This window comes from Grammomys surdaster, unplaced genomic scaffold (genome assembly GCF_004785775.1).
Source record: "Grammomys surdaster isolate TR1022 unplaced genomic scaffold, NIH_TR_1.0 233, whole genome shotgun sequence".
Classification (NCBI taxonomy): Eukaryota; Metazoa; Chordata; class Mammalia; order Rodentia; family Muridae; genus Grammomys; species Grammomys surdaster.
In genome coordinates, this window is record NW_021604678.1 from 3,817,237 (window position 1) to 3,836,864 (window position 19,628).

The window sequence follows — 19,628 nt, forward strand, 5'->3', positions numbered from 1 at the left end:
TACCGTGGAAGCCATGAGACAGTACCGTGGAAGCCATGAGACAGTACTGTGGAAGCCATGAGACAGTGGACCCGGACTCATGACAGCCATCACCTCTGCTCACATTTGAAGAGAGGTGTGCCCGTCGTCGTATGGCACAGTCCCACCCCCTCAGTGCTGGGCGGCTGTAGCCAGCCCCAGCTCTGCAGACATGAAGGGCAGCAGCAGAGGCTCTACAGAGAGAGTGTTACCAAGTGAGAGGCTCTGTAGGCTGGGTGTAGTGTGTACATTTTCACTTACAATATTTTCAACTTCTGATCAGCTTACCAACATGAAAACGGAATCTTAGAGATCTATACAGCCTTTATCGAGTATGAAGAATAATGAGCCGGGCAGTGGTGGCGCATGCCTTTAATCCCAGCACTGGGGAGGCAGAGGCAGGTGAATCTCTGAGCTTGAGGCCAGCCTGGTCTACAGAGTGAGTTCAGGGACAGCCAGAGCTACACACACAGAGAAACCCTGTCTCACCCCAAAAGGGGGAGGGGGAGACAGCTAGAGTTATTCATTAATTTCTTTTAGACTTATTTTTAAGTTAATTTAAAAAAACAGTCCTTGTGCTCAAAGTCACCTGCTACACTAGAGCCACGAAAGTCTAAAGAAGAAAATAATGAACCGTACCGAGCAAGGTTCGAGAGACACAGATTAGACACAGAAGGAGGAGATAAGCCACACTAGATATTTAGAGTGGAACGCCAAGAAAAAAGCTAAATGTGATATGTGTGACAGGCGGCAGGCTGGACCCTGTAACACTGGGGAAGAATGCCGAAGAGTTCAAGCTTGGATGGAGGCAGTCGTGCCGTGTGGTATTGGCTGGGGTAATAGGAGAGCGTGCTTAACCATGGGAGGTGTAATGGACGTCAGAGATGTCGTGAGGACTTGGCTCTAGTACCACCCAAGACCCATGGCTTGCACAGTGTGAGGCTGGGGCTCAGAGGACAGAGGTAAGCATCCCTAGAGACACAAGAAGACAGGAAATTCTAGAAGGAAATTCCAGGGAGAGGATGTGGCAGTTACATCATGGGATTCAGGGAGTTCCTGATTATTTATTATAGCCATGTTTCAGACACCCTGCCAAACACTTGATGTTTTATCTTCAGTCCTTGAACTGAGTATAATTTCTGTTTTATAAATACTGAATTAGAAGCATAGAGTAGTAGGCTGTTCTCGACTGCATGCCTGTATCTGAACTTTCCTGCCTCCTGATGGTCTCCCTCCACCCACTGTCTAACCTGCCACATCCCCTCCAAGTCATGTTTCCCACAGAGAGAATAATTACAGAACGTGAGCGAATAAGTCACTCCTTCCACTGAAACTTGTAGGTGGTTTCCTACAATTTTTATTGCCATAAAAATTAAACCCAAGCATCCAGGAATGGTTGCATATGTCTTTAATCCCAGCACTTGGGAGGCAGAGGCAGCTGGATCTCTGTGAGTTCGAGGGGAGCCTAGTCTATAAAGCAAGTCTAAGAGAGCCAGGGCTCTGTTTTTTTTTTTTTTTTTAAAAAAAAAAACTGTTTTAAAAAAACAAACGAAAAACAACCCAAGCATGTTCTGTGACACCTTTAATACCAGCACTTGGAAGACATGAAGATTTTTGTGTTTCCAAGCCAGCTAGGGCTACATAGTAAGACTCTTGTCTCTTTAACAACAACAACAAAAAAAAACAGGTTAAACCCAAAAGCTAGAGTATTAATGCACATACCTAGAAAAGGAAAAGATTAGTCCCAAATTTCTCACCCTGGTGTCTGGATAGTGTGACTGCAGCCTGTCTCTCCAGTCTGGACTCTCACACTTTATTCCAGAAACCCTGGCTCTTAGCCTAATTGTAACTTGTTGGGGCTACATTCCCTATGCCTCTGAGCCAGTCTACTATTTACAGAACTGCTTTCCTTCCCTATAACAGTACCAATCAGCTTGAGATCATGGTTTTGTTTCTATTATTAAGCTACTAAAGCACCCCTGCTTTAAGAGCCCTGAAAAATCAGGGCTCATGTTTCTATTTGTTGACCATTGAGTCGCAGTGCCTTACACCATGCTTGACATTTGGTTGACAGTCAATAAATACTTTAACAACCTTGACTTTGGACGTATCCAAGGGTAGACAGAAACTGGCTTAGGCTTGAATCATGGCCAAGCTTTCCAGAGAGGACTGGAAAGGTGACTTGAGACAGGTGGGCAGGTCAAGCAGAGGCACTGCCTGCACCTCCAGTTCTGATGTCAGGAAAGAGCCTGTGAGAACTGCACTAGTTACTTCCTATGACTGTTGAAACACCATAACCAAGACAACTTTCAGAAGAAAGAGTGGTAGACACAGGATGCAGCTGCTAGCTGACATGACCACTGGAGCTGGAGGCTGAGAGCTAACGTCTCAAAACCACAAGCAGGAAGCAGATGCTCCAAATGGGAATGGTGTGCGGCATTTAAACCATCAAAGCCCACCCCCAGTGATATACTTCCTCCAGCAAGACCCACTCAGACGGCACTACAACTAGAGAGCAAATGCCTGACACCATGGGGACATCTCCTTTGTAAGTCCACGGAGGCGGGGTCCTTTAGTGATCCACAAACCGAACATCAGCTCAAGAATATCTTGTAAGTCCATTTGAGCTTGGATATTATTAAGAACGACTGTTAGGCTGGGCAGTGGTGGCGCACGCCTTTAATCCCAGCACTTGGGAGGCAGAGGCAGGCGGATTTCTGAGTTCGAGGCTAGCCTGGTCTACAGAGTGAGTTCCAGGACAGCCAGGGCTACACAGAGAAACCCTGTCTCAAAAAAAAAAAAAAAAAATTGTTAGTAAAAGGAAAGAGAAGCAATACAAAAATGAATGCTCCATAATATTTTATTATCCCTTATGTTGGTTTAATATAAAATGACTACTTAAATATTCCCAGTTGAAGTATTATCAGAATTATAAGAGAGAGCTATTGATTGGTCCTTTTTCCATATAACATGCTGATTTTGGTGAAATTGGCTAATAAAAGTGTGTTCTAATTCTGAGTGTTTTACACCTCATATCAAGTGGAGGGTCTAGGATCACTTCTGTCAGTTGTAAATAATGAACGGGCAGTGGGGAGGAGTCTAAGGGCGGGAGGAGGAAGGAGTGGAGCCCAGACAGAAGACAGAGACTGATCTCCGGCTAAGCCTTCTTCCAAACACCTCTCTGCCTGATGCCGGCACACTGAATTCTCTCAGCTGGGGTTCCCATGTTTCTTTTTTATGTTTAATGAGGTTTTTAGAGCTAAAGCATGCCTTCATGGGTAGGTAGGTGGCAGTAGTTGAAGAGAGGATAGGTTAAACAGAGCACAGCTTTGGGAATTATATAAAACCTAAACAGCATTTTGGGGTGGAGGATGGCTCAAGGGTTAAGACCTAGCACTGTTCTCACAAATGACCCACTTTCAGTTCCCAGATCCCACATCAGGTGATTTATAACCACCCATAACTCCAGCTCCAGGGAGATCCAACACCTCTGCCATCCACAAGCCCCTGCACTGATGTGTGTGTGCCTCACCACACACAGGCATGCCCCAGCCCCTGCACTGACGTGGGTGTGCCTCACCACACACAGGCATGCACCAGCCCCTGCACTGATGTGTGTGTGCCTCACCACACACAGGCATGCAACTAATAATAAATAGAAGCCAGGGTGTTGGTGCATGTCTCCAATCCCAGCACTCAGGAGGCAGAAGCAAGTGGATCTCTGTGAGTTCAAGGCCAGCCTGGTCTACAGAGTGAGTTTCAGGACAGTCAGCACTGCACAGAGAAAACTTGTCTCAAAACAAAGCAAACATAATAATAGTAATAATAATAAAATCTTTTTTAATTATTCTGAAAAATGTGTATAACAAGCATGAACATGATAACTGTCTTTTTCCTCATTTTTTAATTAGTTTTTAATTCTGTAGGTTTTGTGCCAATTTTTTTTCTTCAAATAGCTTTAAGATATGAATGTGAATAATCTTGTTCCTTGAACTAAGAAAACTGTCCCAGTGATGTCCTGAATTCTTTCAGATTGCGACAAGTCTTGGTGACATATATCAGTTTATGAATGGTACATTTTTTGGTGTTCAGCAAAAGATTTTATTGAAAGAAAAAAGTCTCTGGGAAGTAACTGTTGACGCACTTGAGCACCTGACAGAGAAAGGACTTCTTCAGAAAGACAGCCATGGCGACAGTGAGGGGTTACAGTGTCACTTCCGTGTTACGAAACTGGGCCAAGCTTCTTATAAGGGTAAGTTTACCTAAATCTCAGTATTTTCTAAGGGAATGTATTGGAACCAATAGAAGTCATTTTCTTTCTTTAAATTGGACTTGTGATTTCATATTAGAAGTGTTACTTTTATGAGCTATTTCAACTTTCAGAAGTTGAAAATACTTTGAATTGTAAGTAGAGAAAAGATGGCCGTGCCTCCTTCCATCTTGCCTGGAATAACACCTGTCTGAGTGTTTTACTTCAGTTCACAGTCCATGCTATAAATAAACAGATTCAAATTTTTTGTTTTAAACAAATAATTTGTTGTTCTTGAATTGGCTTTTTGCTTAAAAATTGTATCTGAACAGAAAATGTATTCATTTGTTTGTTTGCTTTTTCATCTTGCTTTTTTAAGACAGGATTCCTCTGTATAGCCTTGGCTATCCTAGAAGAATGAATTTATTTATTTATTTATTTATTTATTTATTTATTTATTTTCGAGACAGGGTATCTCTGTGTACCCCTGGCTGTCCTGGAGCTCATTCTGTAGACCAGACTGGCCTCGAACTCATAAATCTGCCTGCCTCTGCCTTCCAAGTGCTGGGACTAAAGGCATGGGCCATCACTGCCCAGCAAGAATTTATTTCTTTTTTTTTTTTTTCATAGTCCACAAAGGCTTTTTATTTATGCTTTACATTTAAAAAAAGAATCCCAGGATTTTCCCTCCAGTATGTTTTCGTCTTGCCTCTTCATGGTCCATGATGCCAGCAGAAGTTGTCAGCACAATGAAACCAAACTGGCGTGATGGGAGCAGATTGTTCTGCCATTTTTCTAGGTCTTTGAGTTGAACATCAAATCTAGGGCTTATAACTCCACACTTGTTCAACCTGCCAGTGAGGTTCACCACTATCTTTCCAGCTCTGTGATCATCAATAATCTCGAATTCACTGATGTAACCATCCTTCATCATCACAGTTAAGAACCGAACGATGACTTTAGAACACGGCCTGATGAGGACCTGGCGTTTGCCTCGCTTTTCGGCGTTGTTGATGCTCTTGAGAGCATCCGCCAGAACATTCATTCGCACCATGGTGACGGCGAGGGAAGATGGCAGAAAGAGAGTAGGAGGGGCAAATGCACAGAGTTATCAAGAATTTATTTCTTAATGAGTAATTTACTTATTGAAAAATATCTGCTCTTTAAAAAGAAAAAAAAAACTTAGGTTAGGGAGATGTCTCATTCAATAAAGTCAGTCAATAAAATCTTAAAGACCAGTCTGAGTTCAGATTCCCAGCACCCACATAAAAGGCCAGGCATGGCAGAGCATGGCAGAACATGGCGGAGCATGGCGGAGCAGGGCATGGCAGAGCAGAGCATGGCAGAGCAGAGCATGGCAGTGTGGGTCTGCCATCCAGCAGGAGGGAGGTAGAGGCAGCTGGGGCCATGGAAGTTGCTGGCCAACCGGCTTAGCCAAATAGTGAGTTCTTGGTTCAGTCAACTAGTAATGTGGGGAATGACTGAAGACCTTCACTTCATCCCTGGCCTCCATCCTCCTGCACACATGTATGCACACGCAAATGCAAACATATTCTCACACCCATGCACACGCACACACAGAAGACTGTCCTAAGAACTCAGGATTGTGTTACCAGAAGTCCATGCACCTGTCCCATTCCACTCGTGAACCCCTTGTGTTCCCAATTCAGGATCTACTCTTCCAGACATGCCCACCCACCACATAACAACACTGACCACATACCTCACAGCGGTTCAAAAAGATCGTGTCATCTAATGGTGGTATTGGCCATCTCTTCCATGTTTACACAAGGGCAGCATGCCCCTGGCAGGTGGCACCTGACTGTATCTTTCTGCACAGACAGACGTGTATTTATGTTCCTTATTCACTCTCTAATGGAATCCTGCTCATCTATAACATGCTGTGACCCACGGCAGCACACGTGTTAGATGGGCACAGCGCCCCTGAGTTTCATCCCCCATTTATTTTTGAATCTGGGTTTCACTCGGTTGACCAAGCTGTCTGGTCTACTGTGGTCTAGGCAGACCTTGACCCTGCAGTCCTCCTGCCTCAGCCTTCAAGTAGCTGAGATCATATGTGGGCTCGCATTCAGAGTCCAGGCCCATGTTCCTTTTATGCTGTTCCCATCCATAATAGGGCTGGAACATGAATTATTTAACCATCTTTTTACTTGTGGACATTTGCATTGCTTGTGATTTTTCTGATTATAAATAGCCACATGATTTATAAACAGTGTCTCAATTTATTTGGAGTACGCATTGAAATTTTTTTTTTACCGGATTACCAAAAATAGAGTAGTTGTATCAGAACTGTCTAAAATTTGATGCATACTATTATAATAACCTCCAGAACTATTACAAAGAAGAGAATTTGAGGACTTAGTGGTAGGGTTTAATTCAGTACTGAACTGTCTGCAGCTGTAGAACACCTGGCGCACATGAGGCTTTCGCTGAGCTCCTCAGCAAACAAGAATAGCAACCAAGTCTTTGTTAATTCTCAGTCTTACAAAGTGTTCATTTTTATTGCTTTTTAACACTACAGGTGCAAACACACCAATATTATAATATCTTTGTATCTTTCACGTACATTCATGTTATTTGTATTAAAATTATTCCAATTAACAAACCCAAATCTTCACTGTATGTTTCTTATGTGTGACTCAGTTGTGCTTGCCTTATTGTCTCTTAAAGCTGAGGAAACTAAAACTCTGAGGGGTTAAATATACTTGCTCAGATTCAAACTAATCCAAACTGGGTTTGGGTACTGGGTCTCACGCAGGTCAGTCTGGCCCCAGACTTGCTGTGTAGCTGTGGCTGGGACAGACATACACCGCACACCTGGCCAAGAGTGTGCCCAAGCACTTCCTGAATTTGTGGTTTTGTTTCTTTAGGAGCCATTGATTTGGCCTATTGTGACACTCTGTACAGAGACTTGAAGAAAGGTCTGGAAGGACTTGTACTGGAGAGTCTTCTTCATCTGGTCTACCTAATCACGCCCTATGACCTTGCTGCTCAGTCTGAGCCTGACTGGATGGTGTACTTCAGGCAGGTGAGAGAACAGGACTTTTCAGTTTAGATTTCTCCGGACTTTTGTCAAGTGCACTGGTAAAACATTTGGAATTGGGCCTTTTGTCTTTCAGAGTTTCTTTCTCTTCCTTGTTTAGGCTATGAATTGTACAACACTATGGTTCTTAATACGACCTTCACACAAATGTATTTGTCTTTCAGGTTTTGAAAAATAGTTATTTGTGTTCGGGTGGTGTGCATGTTTGTACGTGTGTGTGGAGTCAGAGGTCAAGCTTTAGGTGTCACTTCTTCGGAGCCACCTTGTTTTGGGGGACAGAATCTCTCACTGGGACCTGGATCCCACACTTAGTCTAGGCTAACTGACAAATGAGCTCCAGGGCTGAGATTGCAGTACAGGGCTCACACACCTGACTTTTTGCGTGGTTCTGAGACTACCAGTGCCCTCATGCCTGTGCAGCAAGCAGGTGCCTAACAGTCGTCTCCAGCTCACAGGGAGCATGCGTTTTATAGCCAGTCACACAGGAGAGCCGGCCCTGTGTGTGATCAAACAGTTGGTAGAGTCACATACTATGATGTTTACTATGAACAGTCTGGCCGAATGAATACACAGGATCACATTAGGCAAAAATAGTGGCTGGCCTCCCCACGGCCCCACAGCTTTAAAGATTGAACCCAAAGCCTGTGTATAGTAAGTGTGTATTCTACCTTGAAACCACACCCTCAGGCCCCCAGTCTACAGCTTTTTAATCTCGGGAATTTAGTTTCTATCGTGTCATTTTTAAGTTGTTACATAAGTTTGTCAAGGCCTTCCTTCCTGTCGTTTTCCTCTTCTAGTGCACTGTAATATTAAACACAATCACAGTCCATGAAAGGTACGCATGGCCTTGTCTTCATGCAGTCATGTGGTGGGGATATGCTCTGAGAGACGCAGTAAGGCACACGCATCAGCACGTGCTCACACAGCCAGACAGCCAGGCCGTCACCAGGGCATGGAACCGTGGAACCGCCCGTCATGTGTAGCCAGTGTTGACGAAGTACTTATGATGAGAATTCTGCTTTGCTTATGATGAGAATTCTGTAATATTTATAAACGTTGTGAGGTTCTTCCTGTCCACTGAAATTATGAAGATGTGACCTCAGAATTAGAAATTCTGAGCTGAAATTAGACTTTAAAGCTGCAATTGCATGTTTTCATTGTTTATTCCTTCTCTATTAGTTTAGTCAGCTCAGCCCGGCAGAGCAAAACGTAGCTGCTCTTCTCGGTGTTTCCGAAGGCTTTATTGGGAAGAAAGCGTCAGGACAAGCTGTCAGAAAGGTGCGTATCATTCCTGTTTTCTAAATAAGAGTCACTCAAGAAAACAAGTGTCCGTATATCATCCCCTTTCCTGACTTGACCTTTTTGTTTCCCAGCACTTGGGAGGTAAAGGTAGGTATATCTCTGTGAGTTCAAGGCCATCCTGGTCTACAACAGTGAGTTTGAAGCAAAGCAGAACTACACAGTGAGAAAAAGAAAAAAACCTGTCTTTAAAAAAAGAAAAAACCGACTGGGCGGTGGTGGCACACGCCTTTAATCCTAGTACATGGGAGGCAGAGGCAGGTGGATTTCTGAGTTCGAGGCCAGCCTGGTCTATAGAGTGAGTTCCAGGACAGCCAGGGCTATACAGAGAAACCCTGTCTCGAAAAACCAAAAAAAAAAAAAAAAAAAAGAAAAAAAAAGAAAAGAAAAAACCAACTTCCCCACATTAATCTGTTAGGTTTATATTATAAAACATTTCTACAATATCACATAACTGTGTATGTAAGTTGAATTTGAAATGTTTTTATAATATATATTATGCATACAGGTTTATATGTGACTGTGTGTGTGTGTGTGTGTGTGTGTGTGTGTGTGTGTGTGTGCACGCACAGATACTTGGCTGGGCTACCCAAGCACTTTACCACTAAGCTTCCATCCCCTAAAGAGGCCAGCATGGTTCCCAGAAGCTCCATGTGAGCTGTCCTACTTGAGTATATGTGCACACATGTATAATGTGTGTGTTGTGTTCATGTCACAGAGGTCCAAGAACGGCTTTGTGTGGTTGGTGTTCTCTCTCTCTCCCTCCTTCTCTCTCTCTTTTTCTTTCTCTCTCTCTCTCCCCTTTCCCTCTTCCCCTCTCCCCCCCTTCCTCCCTTCCTCTTCCCCCCTCCCTCCCTTCCCCCTCCCTCCCCCTCCTTCCCTCCCCTCTCCATCCCTCTCTCTCTCTCTCTCTGCCTTTATACAGGTTCCAGCATCAGGCTTAGGTGGTCAGCCTTGCACGAGTGCTTTAAACTGCAGAGCCATCTCACCAGCCCCTGCCTTTTCTTATTGACACTTCTTACAAAAGTCTGAAATTGTCATTAAGACGTCTATCCTGCTGTGTAATAATTCTATCATTTTTCCTGGCTTTGGAATTACATTCTAAGCAAAGTCTACATTAACTCAATTTATAGTTAACGGTAAAAGCACATTAAAAATGCCATATTAAAAAGCTATCTTGCCTACCTCGAATTCAATATACTTTTTCAACTTAATGCTTTTAAAAGGATGGTCCATTATATACCTGCTGAATCTGTAATTCAAAATCCACTGATACATAGCCTTTATCTCAATATTCTTTTCATATCTTATTTATGTTTTCATTTTCAGACAGGGACTTGCTGTGTAGCTCAGGTCTCGATTTCCTGCTGGGCCTCCAATGCTAGGAGCACAGGCATGCGTCCTGCCGACCAGCGATGCGCTCTGTGACTGCGCTCCTCTTTCAAGTCCATCTGTGAAGTCGATTCTCACATTACCTTGATACTAGTGATGAGATTCTTTGCACAAGATCACTAGCACCACAGGCAAAAGCCAATCACAGAGCAGAAACTGCTGGCCACCGGAAGTCTTTTCCTGTCTCTCTCTTTCAGCTTTGAGAATGCTGTGATTATCATGACCATGGGGAAAGTATAGCATACTCCCTTGCAGTTCATGGTATAGACAAGCTTACCATTTAGTTACATGTGTTTGTCTAACCTCCATTCCCAGGCCAGTGCATTGTACAAACAGCACAGTCACTGTGGAGGTCTCCCTAACTTCCAGTTTGGTTCCACACAGTGCTGTGTAGTTGTTCCACTCCACACAACCCAGTAGCCCATATTGGTTCAAACTTTGAGAGTCTGATCCCGAGTCTCTTATTTTAGATATGTTTAAGCATAGCACAATTTGGTAAAAATGTTCCTGGTAATAAGTAACTCAGTCTCATGTGCACAGTATGAATATCAAAGGGCTTTGTAAAGTGCATGTGCCATCTTCCATAAAGATAGGTTCTACAGACTGACTGAGAAAACAAGCCAGTGAGAAGCCCAAAGGTCACCAGGCTGTTGAGCACATCGCCCCAGCCTTCTAGGTGTAGAAGAGGTTCTACATCTCTTCCCGTGAAGGAACACTGTGTTAGCATTCCTAGTCCCTACTGCCTTTCTGTGAGCACAGGGCCCTCCATGCCTCCCACATCCCTCCACACGCTCACTCTAACGCTGCGAACAATCAGCCGGGCAGGCGACTCAACAGCCAGCCCAGCTGCAGCTCAGGGTGGAGAACAACACCCTTAGCATATGTGAGGCCCGGCCTGATTCCTCAAGGTCCAGGAGGCTACACTGGCTCCTTGGGTAGGCTGCCAAGGAGAAGCCTCCCATGCTCTCTCCTAGTTGTGTGGCTCTGGTATAGCAGCTCCTCGGCTCACAAGTGCATCTCTCTGACCTGAGCCTCGTTTTTCATTGACTTCTGTGTCTCCTTGTCCTGTCCTCATTTATGAAGATTCCAGTCAGCAAGTTCAGGCCCCGTGGTAAATCTGGCTGGCGTCATTTACAGGTCCTGAACTAACCACATCTGCAAAGGTCCTCGCCCCAAGTTGTCACAGTTGTGAGTGCCAGGTGCTGGGCTTGAGCATTTTGATCTGCTCTCCTCCCCAGAGCAGCGAGTGTCCTTACACTGCGCACAAGTGACCTTGTCTCCTCCATGGCTGGCAAGTGTGTGAGCAGCCAGGGGCTTCTGTGCCGCCTCTGTCCTTGCAGCTGCAGCCTCACCCACTTATGGCACCTTTTATGTCTTTCTAGAAGGTGGACAAGAACGTTGTCAACAGACTCTATCTGTCTTTTGTCCTTTATTCCTTGCTGAAAGAGACCAACATTTGGAGTGTGTCTGAGAAATTTAACATGCCCCGAGGATATATACAGAGTCTGCTTACGGGAGCTGCCTCGTTCTCATCTTGCGTGTTACATTTCTGTGAGGTAATCAGTTAACCGTGGGACTCTACTTGTCTTCTCATGTTAGCTGCTGGTAAACTCCAAAGCAGTTGCCTGTCTCTCCTCCCTGCTGAGTCACTGTTCTGTCAGAGCACGCAGATTTATTTAAAGCCTTTCTTCGTTACTGCCTTTTTACACAAGGACTATGTGAGCTTATGGAAATGATGCAGACATTCCTGAGTCACCTAAAAGGCTTCAGCAGTGAAAAGCACAGAGCTCACCTGTTCTCGGGACCAGGGGTGACGGTTCCACTGTCTTCTGTGTGGTGACTCAGGAGTGATGAGGGGCTTGGTCAGTTACCGGAGTCCATCAGTGGTCATGTGACTGCTCAGTCCACATCTTCTGGATACCTACAGCAACATGCACATTTACTTCTAGTGTCGAGCAGGCAGCCCTATGTCAAACATAGGGTTCTACACGATAGGCGTATGTGTATATACATGATGGTAAAATTATATACAGATGGCAGCCTCTGCCTCCTGAGTGCTGGAATTAAAGGTATGTACCTCCACTCCCAGCTCACCAGTTTTGAATGTCAGTTTTTTTCCTATCTTAAGCCTCTGTAGTCTATGGACGTGAATAATTAATTGTACTATGTGTGCTAATGAAGGGTGATGGTGTACTTTTACTCTTACTCTCTTCTCTGGTCAGCAGCTGTGTTAGTGGGGATGATTTTTAACCAAGGTTAATAGTGAAAACCTAATGAAGGTCCTCTCACGTGGCGGGAGGGCCCACACAAGGCAGCTCAGCACAGCCAGCCGTGCGGCAGTTGTACTGGAGTCTTGCAGGCTGCTCTCAGTGCAAGCGTGAGACGGGGTCTCTCGGGGAGCCTGGAGCTCACCACATTGGCTTGTGCCACTGAGCTGCACATGGCTTTTCCGTAAGTCCTGAGGCTCTGAACTCTGCTCAAGCTTGTGCCGCCATTTACCCAGGCCCCAGGCCTCATGCCTGTGTCTCACACAGACCAGTTGACAGGATAACACCCAGCCACGTGCTAGCTCCAGTCAGATTTCCTGTTCTCATTAGCTTAAATGTTTTCTTGAATATCATGTTGCATTTGACTCTGTCCTTTTTTAATACTTTGTCTCTGAGTTAACTTCCACAAGTAAAATCTGTTTATAGTCACTTGACAAACAAAACTGTACAGACACTTCCTGAAATTTTGATTAGAAATAACTTTTTTTTCTTAATTTTCCATCTGTTTTCCTCCTCCAGAAGCTTGTTCATCAAGCTCCCAAGGTCCCCATGTTCCTTGCAATTGTGAGGATCACCGTTAGCCCTAGCCCATCCAAGCTGCAGAAAGAAACTTAGGGGTGACTTACACAGATCAACATGCAACTTATGTAAAAGAGATAACTTACATTGATGTATCTTTGTTTGCTCAGGAGCTGGAGGAATTTTGGGTTTACAAAGCCCTCTTGGTGGAACTCACCAAGAAACTGACGTACTGCGTGAAGGCGGAGCTAATCCCTCTCATGGAAGTGACGGGGGTCTTGGAGGTCAGCCTCATCCCGCCTCCCTAACTGAGTTCATGTCTTCTAACAGAAACACCAATTTTTACCGTTTTCTGAAGTGTTACTGCGTGATAGATTCTGAAAAGAGTCCTGCTGTTCCAGGTCCTGTGGAGGGACAGAACCGATGGAATCAGCACATAGAAACAAAGAGGAGTTGGTGGGTGGCCTGCATTGCTGGCTGGTCCTGAATCCCCAGCAGTTCCAACTGCTGCCGAAAGCCTGGGGGTTCCTGGAGAGCTGCTGAACCTCATGCTGAAGACTGAAGAAGCTGGGTTTCAGCAAAGCGAGGGGTGGTGCAGCAGCTGCAGGGTTGATGCACTCAGCATCAGAGCAAAGTTGGGCATGCAGGGATAACTCTCGTGCACTGTGTAAAAGCATCACTGGTCAGTAAAGAGCTGGGTGGCCAGTAGCAAAGCAGGAGAGAGTAGGTAGGACCTGTGAGAGAGAAATGGTGGGAGAGAGAGGCAGGAAGATTCACCACCTAGACTCAGGAAGGGGGATGCATGAAACTGAGGAGAAGTAATGGGCCACATGGCAGACAGAATAGTGTAAATGGGTTGACAGAAGTTGGAAGCTAGTTGGGAGCACAGCTAGGCTAAGGCCATAGTACTGTTAATCAAAGTAACCCTCTGTCAGTCAGGACCAAGGGAGGTGTAGAAGAGCCCCATCCTTCAACATGGGCAGGCAGGCAGCGCCTCCCTATAGATCCCCCATGTCCCTCTTCACTTCTCAAAACAGGGTTTCTCGTTGTAGCCCTGAGTGTCCTTGAATTCTCTCTTCAGGCCAGGCTGGCCTCAAAGTCAGAGCTCCGCCTGCCTCAGCCTCTGAGTGCTGGATTAAAGGTGTGCACCACCACTCCCTGGCTTCCTTCTGACCTCCCTCTGCCTGGGCTGCTGGCAGACAATAGAAAGTACTGTCTACTCTAGGGTCTCCCCCTTCAGTCCTTCCAGACCTTCCTAGACAGGAGACTCTGCTGATCCCAGATCAGATCACACAGAAGTCTTTTTCATTTCCTTTTTAAATAAAATGCCATGGCCTCCCAAGAAGCCATTGCTATCTGAGAAATGGGTATGATGCAAGATCTTCGTTATGAAAACTTGGGCTCTGCTCTCCCCCAAGAGGTGTGTCCTGTATCTCAACCATAGCTCCTCTGTCTCTACTGGAGTAAAGATTACTTCTGTCAGTTTGTGGACGGCAAGAAGGTCATTTAACAGTCTCTACGACGGTGGGAAGAAAAGATACTCGGTCGTCAGCTTTCTTTCAGCAACACACATCAGCTTCAGTCCTTTCTGTCTTCAGCTTTTCATTCTACTTAGGAAGCACACGCACGTGCGTGTACACACACACGTGCACACACACTGACATGGTCCCGAGTGGGTAATGAGAGTACTTGAGGGGACGACTGGGCTAGAACTTGAGGACGTGAGCTGGCGCTGCTCTCCCGAGCGCCCGGCTGAGTTCCCATCCCTGGTTGTCTCAGCAACCAACTTAGACTGTGTGGAAAGCTACCTCAGTCAGATTAGAGCCTCCCAAACGCAGGCTCCCAGCTCTGCAGTATGCTGCTGGGTTATCTCCATATTTGTATTACTGCCTTTGTCTATTCTTCTCTGTTGCATGCAGGTTTTTTTTTTTTAAATAATCCCAAATACTCATAGTGTTTCTTTTTCTTTAATACTTTAGGGTCGAGCAAAACAGTTATATAGTGCAGGTTACAGAAGTGTCATGCACTTAGCCAGTGCCAACCCAGAAGTGCTGCTGAAGACAATTGATCATCTGTCCAGACGGCAAGCCAAGCAGATTGTTTCCTCAGCCAAGGTGAGCAAGCCTTGCAAATATGTCATAGTGTCATGATTAGATATCTGAGCAAAGCATTTCTCATTGTATAATTGTTTATGGTTACAAAAACAAGTATGCTGGGGTAGAGGGACAGCTCAGAGGCTAGAGCACTGGCTGCTTCCAGAGGATCCAGGCTCAGTTTCCAGCACCAATGTGTCAGCTCACAGCATCTGTAACTCTAATTCTAGGGGACCTGATGTCCTCGTCTGACCTCTGAGGGCACTGCACACACAGGGTGCACAGACATACTTGCAGCAAACATCCATACTCATAAAACCAAGTTAAAACAAAAAAAAGTATACACAAATACTGCACCTGTTTTTGACACAGGATTGCTGAGAGACCCTAAAACTTAGTGCTGTTCTGAGGCAGTCCCCGCCTCCTCACGGAAGTTCTCCCTTCAGTGTGACCACCTTCCGTCTCTCAGCTTGCAAGCTCCTTCACTGACAAGGAGCATTACCAAGGTCATCGCAGTGTGTTGAGGTTAAACTTTTCCTCGTGAGAGGTCTACCTACCACGGCGCATGCGCGCTGCCGTTTCTACCACAGCGCATGTGTGCTGCCCTCTGGAGGGCCGGGGGGGCCGGGCCCCCCCACCCCCGATTCTTTCTCACTGTAGTTTTTCTTCTTTTTTTTTTTTTCTTTTTTTTTGTCTCACTGTAGTTTTCATGCTTTGGAAGCAGGGGTTTCTTTTTCTATGTTAAGTTCCATAGCTTCAGGCTGTTTGCTGTCCACAGTCCCCTTTTCAAGATTGCCGTTGAACTTCTGTTTGTGTGGGTAAAGCCATTAAAGCAATTTGGGATTATGTCCTTGGTCACGACTGTATAAACTGCATAGCTTTTAAAAACTCGTTGTTACATTATTGTGCTGGATAGTCAGGTGTCACCTTGACACACAAACTAGAGTTATCTGAAAGGGGAGACCCTCAATCGAGAGAATGCCTCCGTAAGATCGAGCTGTTACACATTGTCTTATTTAGTGATTGTTGGGGGAGGGCCCAGCCCATTTGGGTGGTCAGATCCCTGGGTCCAGAAAGAGCTGAGCAAACTGGTAAGCCGCACCCCTCCATGGCCTCCGCGTCAGCTCCTGCCTCCAGCTTCCTGCACTGTGTGAATTCCTGCCCTGGCTTCCTTCAGAGATAAATAGCAATATGGAAGTAATAGCCCCAAACCCTTTCCTCCCCAGGTAGCTTTTTGGTCATGGTGTTTTGTTTCAGCATTTAGAAGCCCTGACTAAGACAATTCTTTGTGTATGTGAAGCAGAATTGCTAAAAACTGAACGTCTTTCTCTTGGTTTTGAGTGTTGCTCACGTATGAGTTTGCCGTAGTTGATCTCTGCGGTCATCTATGAGGGGACGTTCTGGGTGGTTACAGATATGGCGTCTGAGATGGACTGTCCCAGTAGACGTGATGTTCTTGGATGGGTAGGGATGCCCCTGCCTCTGCTCCTGTCCAAGAGAACTAAAGGCGGCCCAGCACAGAGGCCGCACAGCGCGTGCTTAGGATGCGTCTTCCTTGTGTGCTGTTTTTTAAATTAACCATATTGCCAGGTGTGGCAACATGCATATTCATTACCTTGACAACAGGAAGATAACAGTTTGAGGTCAGCCTAGACTACGTAGTGAAATCCTACCTCAAAAAAGATGACAGGAAGGGAGCTGGCGAGGTGGCTCAGTGGTCAGAGCACTGGCTGCTCTTGCAGAGGACTTGGGTTCACACTCCCAACACCCACATGACCATCACAGCATCTGTAACTCCAGTCTCAGCAATTTGGGCAACTTTTCTGGCCTCCAGGGACCATGGTGTATACACATACAAGCAGACAAAACACCCATACATGTTAGTTAATTAATTAAAACAATACAGGAGGGAAAATGACAGCAGAGAGAGGAAGCGATGGGGGGGAGGGATAACAGGTCCAATCACGTTCACCACAGGAGCTTTAGTAAAAAGGATAATAGACCCAGTCATGTTTCTATAGCATCCTTAGTAAAACGTTTCTCTGCAGTACTGATGGGCTTTTAAAGCACACTAAATTAAACAGTTTGCAAAGCTAATTAAATACATACGTAAAGGATAACAGTTTCAAGAGCTAATTAAATTTTTGCAAAATTTTCTGAAATTTTATAGATTATAAATTAAGCTTAAGTGCCAGAGTCTTCTGTGAAACAAATCTTTGAGTATAGGAAAGCTCCTTATGCTTGGTGCACTGAACGCTGTGATCAGCTAAAATGGTTTTTAACGGAATACCTCGTTTACTTAATCTCTGGTTCTAAAGTGGGCATTTTTCAGTCTCACCATTTCAGTGCCAGCATGAGATATCAGTGTGTCAGGACACAGGGTTTGAGCAGACATAAAATGTTGGCAACTCTCTAGCCAAGAACATTTGGCCTCATGACTGGGTTTTTAATTGCAGATGCTGTTACATGAAAAGGCAGAGGCGTTGCAAGAAGAAGCAGAAGAATTACTGAGATTGCCTGCAGACCTCCCTGGGCTTGGGAGCTCCAACTCTGAAAGGGCAGGAAGCCATGCTGGGGACACAACTCTGTGCTAGGGTGTTTGCCTGAGATGCCTCAGGCCCTATGCTAACTCTTCAGTATCCAAGAAAGAAGAAAAAGCTGGAGAGTTGGTAAACTGCATGGTGGTGAAGCACCTGTAACCCCAGCACATGGGGGCAGAGGAGGGACAATGAGTGTCAAGAGTCAGCTTCGAATACACAGAGTTGGAGGCTAAGTTAGGCTGCATGAGTCCCTGTCTCAAAAAGAAAAAAAACCCATGAAGTTGTCTGATATATGTTTTTTAATTTGACTTATTTATTATATATGTATCTTATTATTGAAAATCCCCTATATAAGTGAAATATGTATTTTAATTATACATTAAAACCTGTGGATGAGCTTTTAGAAGGTGGTCTGCATGATTAAGTCTACCATCACCTGTGTGTGTGTGTGTGTGTGTGTGTGTGTGTGTGCGCGTGTAAAACCATCCCACTGATAACCCATTTTCTTCCATTCCTGTACATTGTTTTCCTGCTCAGAATCTTTCTCAGCATACCTGACCTGGCTTTTTGGTCAAGTCTTTCACTATTTTCTTACCTTTTCCCCAGTGTCTTATTCTTGCTGACATGTGGTTACTGACACGTGGTGACACATGATGACACCTGCTGACATGTGGGAACACGTGCTGACTTGTGCTGTGATGCTGCGTTGTAAACTCAGCCTTTACCTTCACTTCCCCCATAATTTACACCAAAGTAACCCAAACCCTGTGTGTCCTAACTGATGTACGCTGTCACCGCTGTATGAAAGTGCTAATGTACTTCTAGTGCCAACTCAACACTCAAGTCCTAGCTCTATGACCTTAACCCATACTCATCCAGGAAACCCTTACAGGGTGCTCCCCACTCTGAGCATTATGGGATTTTTTTTTCTTTTTCGCTATTACTTTCAAGAATGTTTTATGTTTTTACTAATCACGTTCATATGCTACCTAGCGTCCACCACAGTTCATGTCTGTGGGGAAAAACCACATTAACAATTTGAAGAATCTATTTTTTTTATCATATAAACTTTAAAAAAACAACTTGCAAATGACTAAACACACATGCAAACACAAAAATTAACTAGAAATGATTCTTTGCAAGAATTCCTTAAGTACGTTTCCTTTTTCAGAATTGTAGTGAAAAAGAACTAACCTGGGACTGGAGAGGCTCAGCGGTCAGGACCTGCAGAGGACCGGGCTTCAACACCCATGTGGCAGCTCACTGCCATCCATAACTGACCCCAGGGTACCCACAGGACACGTGGCGTGCACACCTGCAGGCAAAACACCCACACACATTAAATAAAAATAAAAGTTAAGAACTGTTTAGCAGCTAAGCCAGGATAAGGAAAGATGGGGCCCAGCAACATTACAAGCACTTGACTGGTTTGGGTAAGTTCTGATCATCTGAGCAACTTTTATTGGAAAGTTTTCAGAGGGGGTTCCCAGCCACCCTCTGTGTCCTAACACAGTAGATAACACCACACTCACCAACGTGGTATTTACTGTGTGTCAGAAGCTGTCAGAAGCTGCTGCTTATGCACAGTAACCAGCACTCATCCTACAACTGTGAGGCAGTTCTGTTATCCTCACTGCATGGGTGAGTGAACCGGAAAGGTTAGGGGAGCTTGTTCAAGGCCATAGAGTGTTAATTGCTAAACAGAAATCCAGCCCCATGTAGTCCCTGTGTGGTGTTCATACATAGATCATATTACCCAAGGGACTGGTACGAGCACATGACAAATCATGACCAAGTTCTCAACACAAAGGAGATTTATTTGTCCCAGAGAGACAAAGGACAGGGAATAAGAGACTTAAGACAGAAGAGAGAGAATGAGGGAGAAAAGGAAGGGAACAAGGAAGAGGGGGAAGGGATATTTACCCCAAAGGGACAAAGGACTGGATAGAGAGGACAGACATAGCCCATATAGGTGCTTTATAAAGGTACAAGGGGAAACCCTCTGTTAGAATAAGGAGTTTAATTTTAATTGGGCATGTTTATTAGGTGTGTGAAAGGGAGCTTTCTGATCCCTGGACTTTAATAATTTGATAGCTGGATCTTGACTACTGTCAGCCTCGGGAGGAGGAAGTGGCCAAATAAGGGAATAGACCCTGTGGCTACCTTTAGGAGTGTAATCTAACAGTT

The 19,628-nt window shown here is 45.0% G+C and overlaps 1 protein-coding gene and 1 pseudogene across 10 annotated transcripts in view; one reads left to right on the top strand and one right to left on the bottom strand.

Annotated features, from left to right (window-relative positions):
- The window catches only part of Helq (helicase, POLQ like), a 39,193-nt gene extending 21,346 nt beyond the window's left edge, over positions 1 to 17,847 (top strand). For 4 of the 10 annotated variants that reach the window (XM_028773670.1, XM_028773673.1, XM_028773677.1 and 1 more), the window contains 7 exons: positions 4,051 to 4,270; positions 7,159 to 7,316; positions 8,511 to 8,609; positions 11,405 to 11,578; positions 12,979 to 13,092; positions 14,788 to 14,922; positions 17,358 to 17,847. In XM_028773670.1, the coding sequence (XP_028629503.1) occupies positions 4,051 to 4,270; positions 7,159 to 7,316; positions 8,511 to 8,609; positions 11,405 to 11,578; positions 12,979 to 13,092; positions 14,788 to 14,922; positions 17,358 to 17,495 (1,038 nt within the window). In that variant the 3' untranslated portion in view covers positions 17,496 to 17,847. Of the gene's footprint in view, positions 1 to 4,050; positions 4,271 to 7,158; positions 7,317 to 8,510; positions 8,610 to 11,404; positions 12,332 to 12,978; positions 13,093 to 14,787; positions 14,923 to 17,357 lie in introns of those variants that run through there. The other 6 variants (XM_028773672.1, XM_028773671.1, XR_003712215.1 and 3 more) reach the window with 6 other exon arrangements.
- Positions 4,891 to 5,333, bottom strand: LOC114626302 (annotated as a pseudogene).
- Positions 17,848 to 19,628: the final 1,781 nt, after the last annotated feature.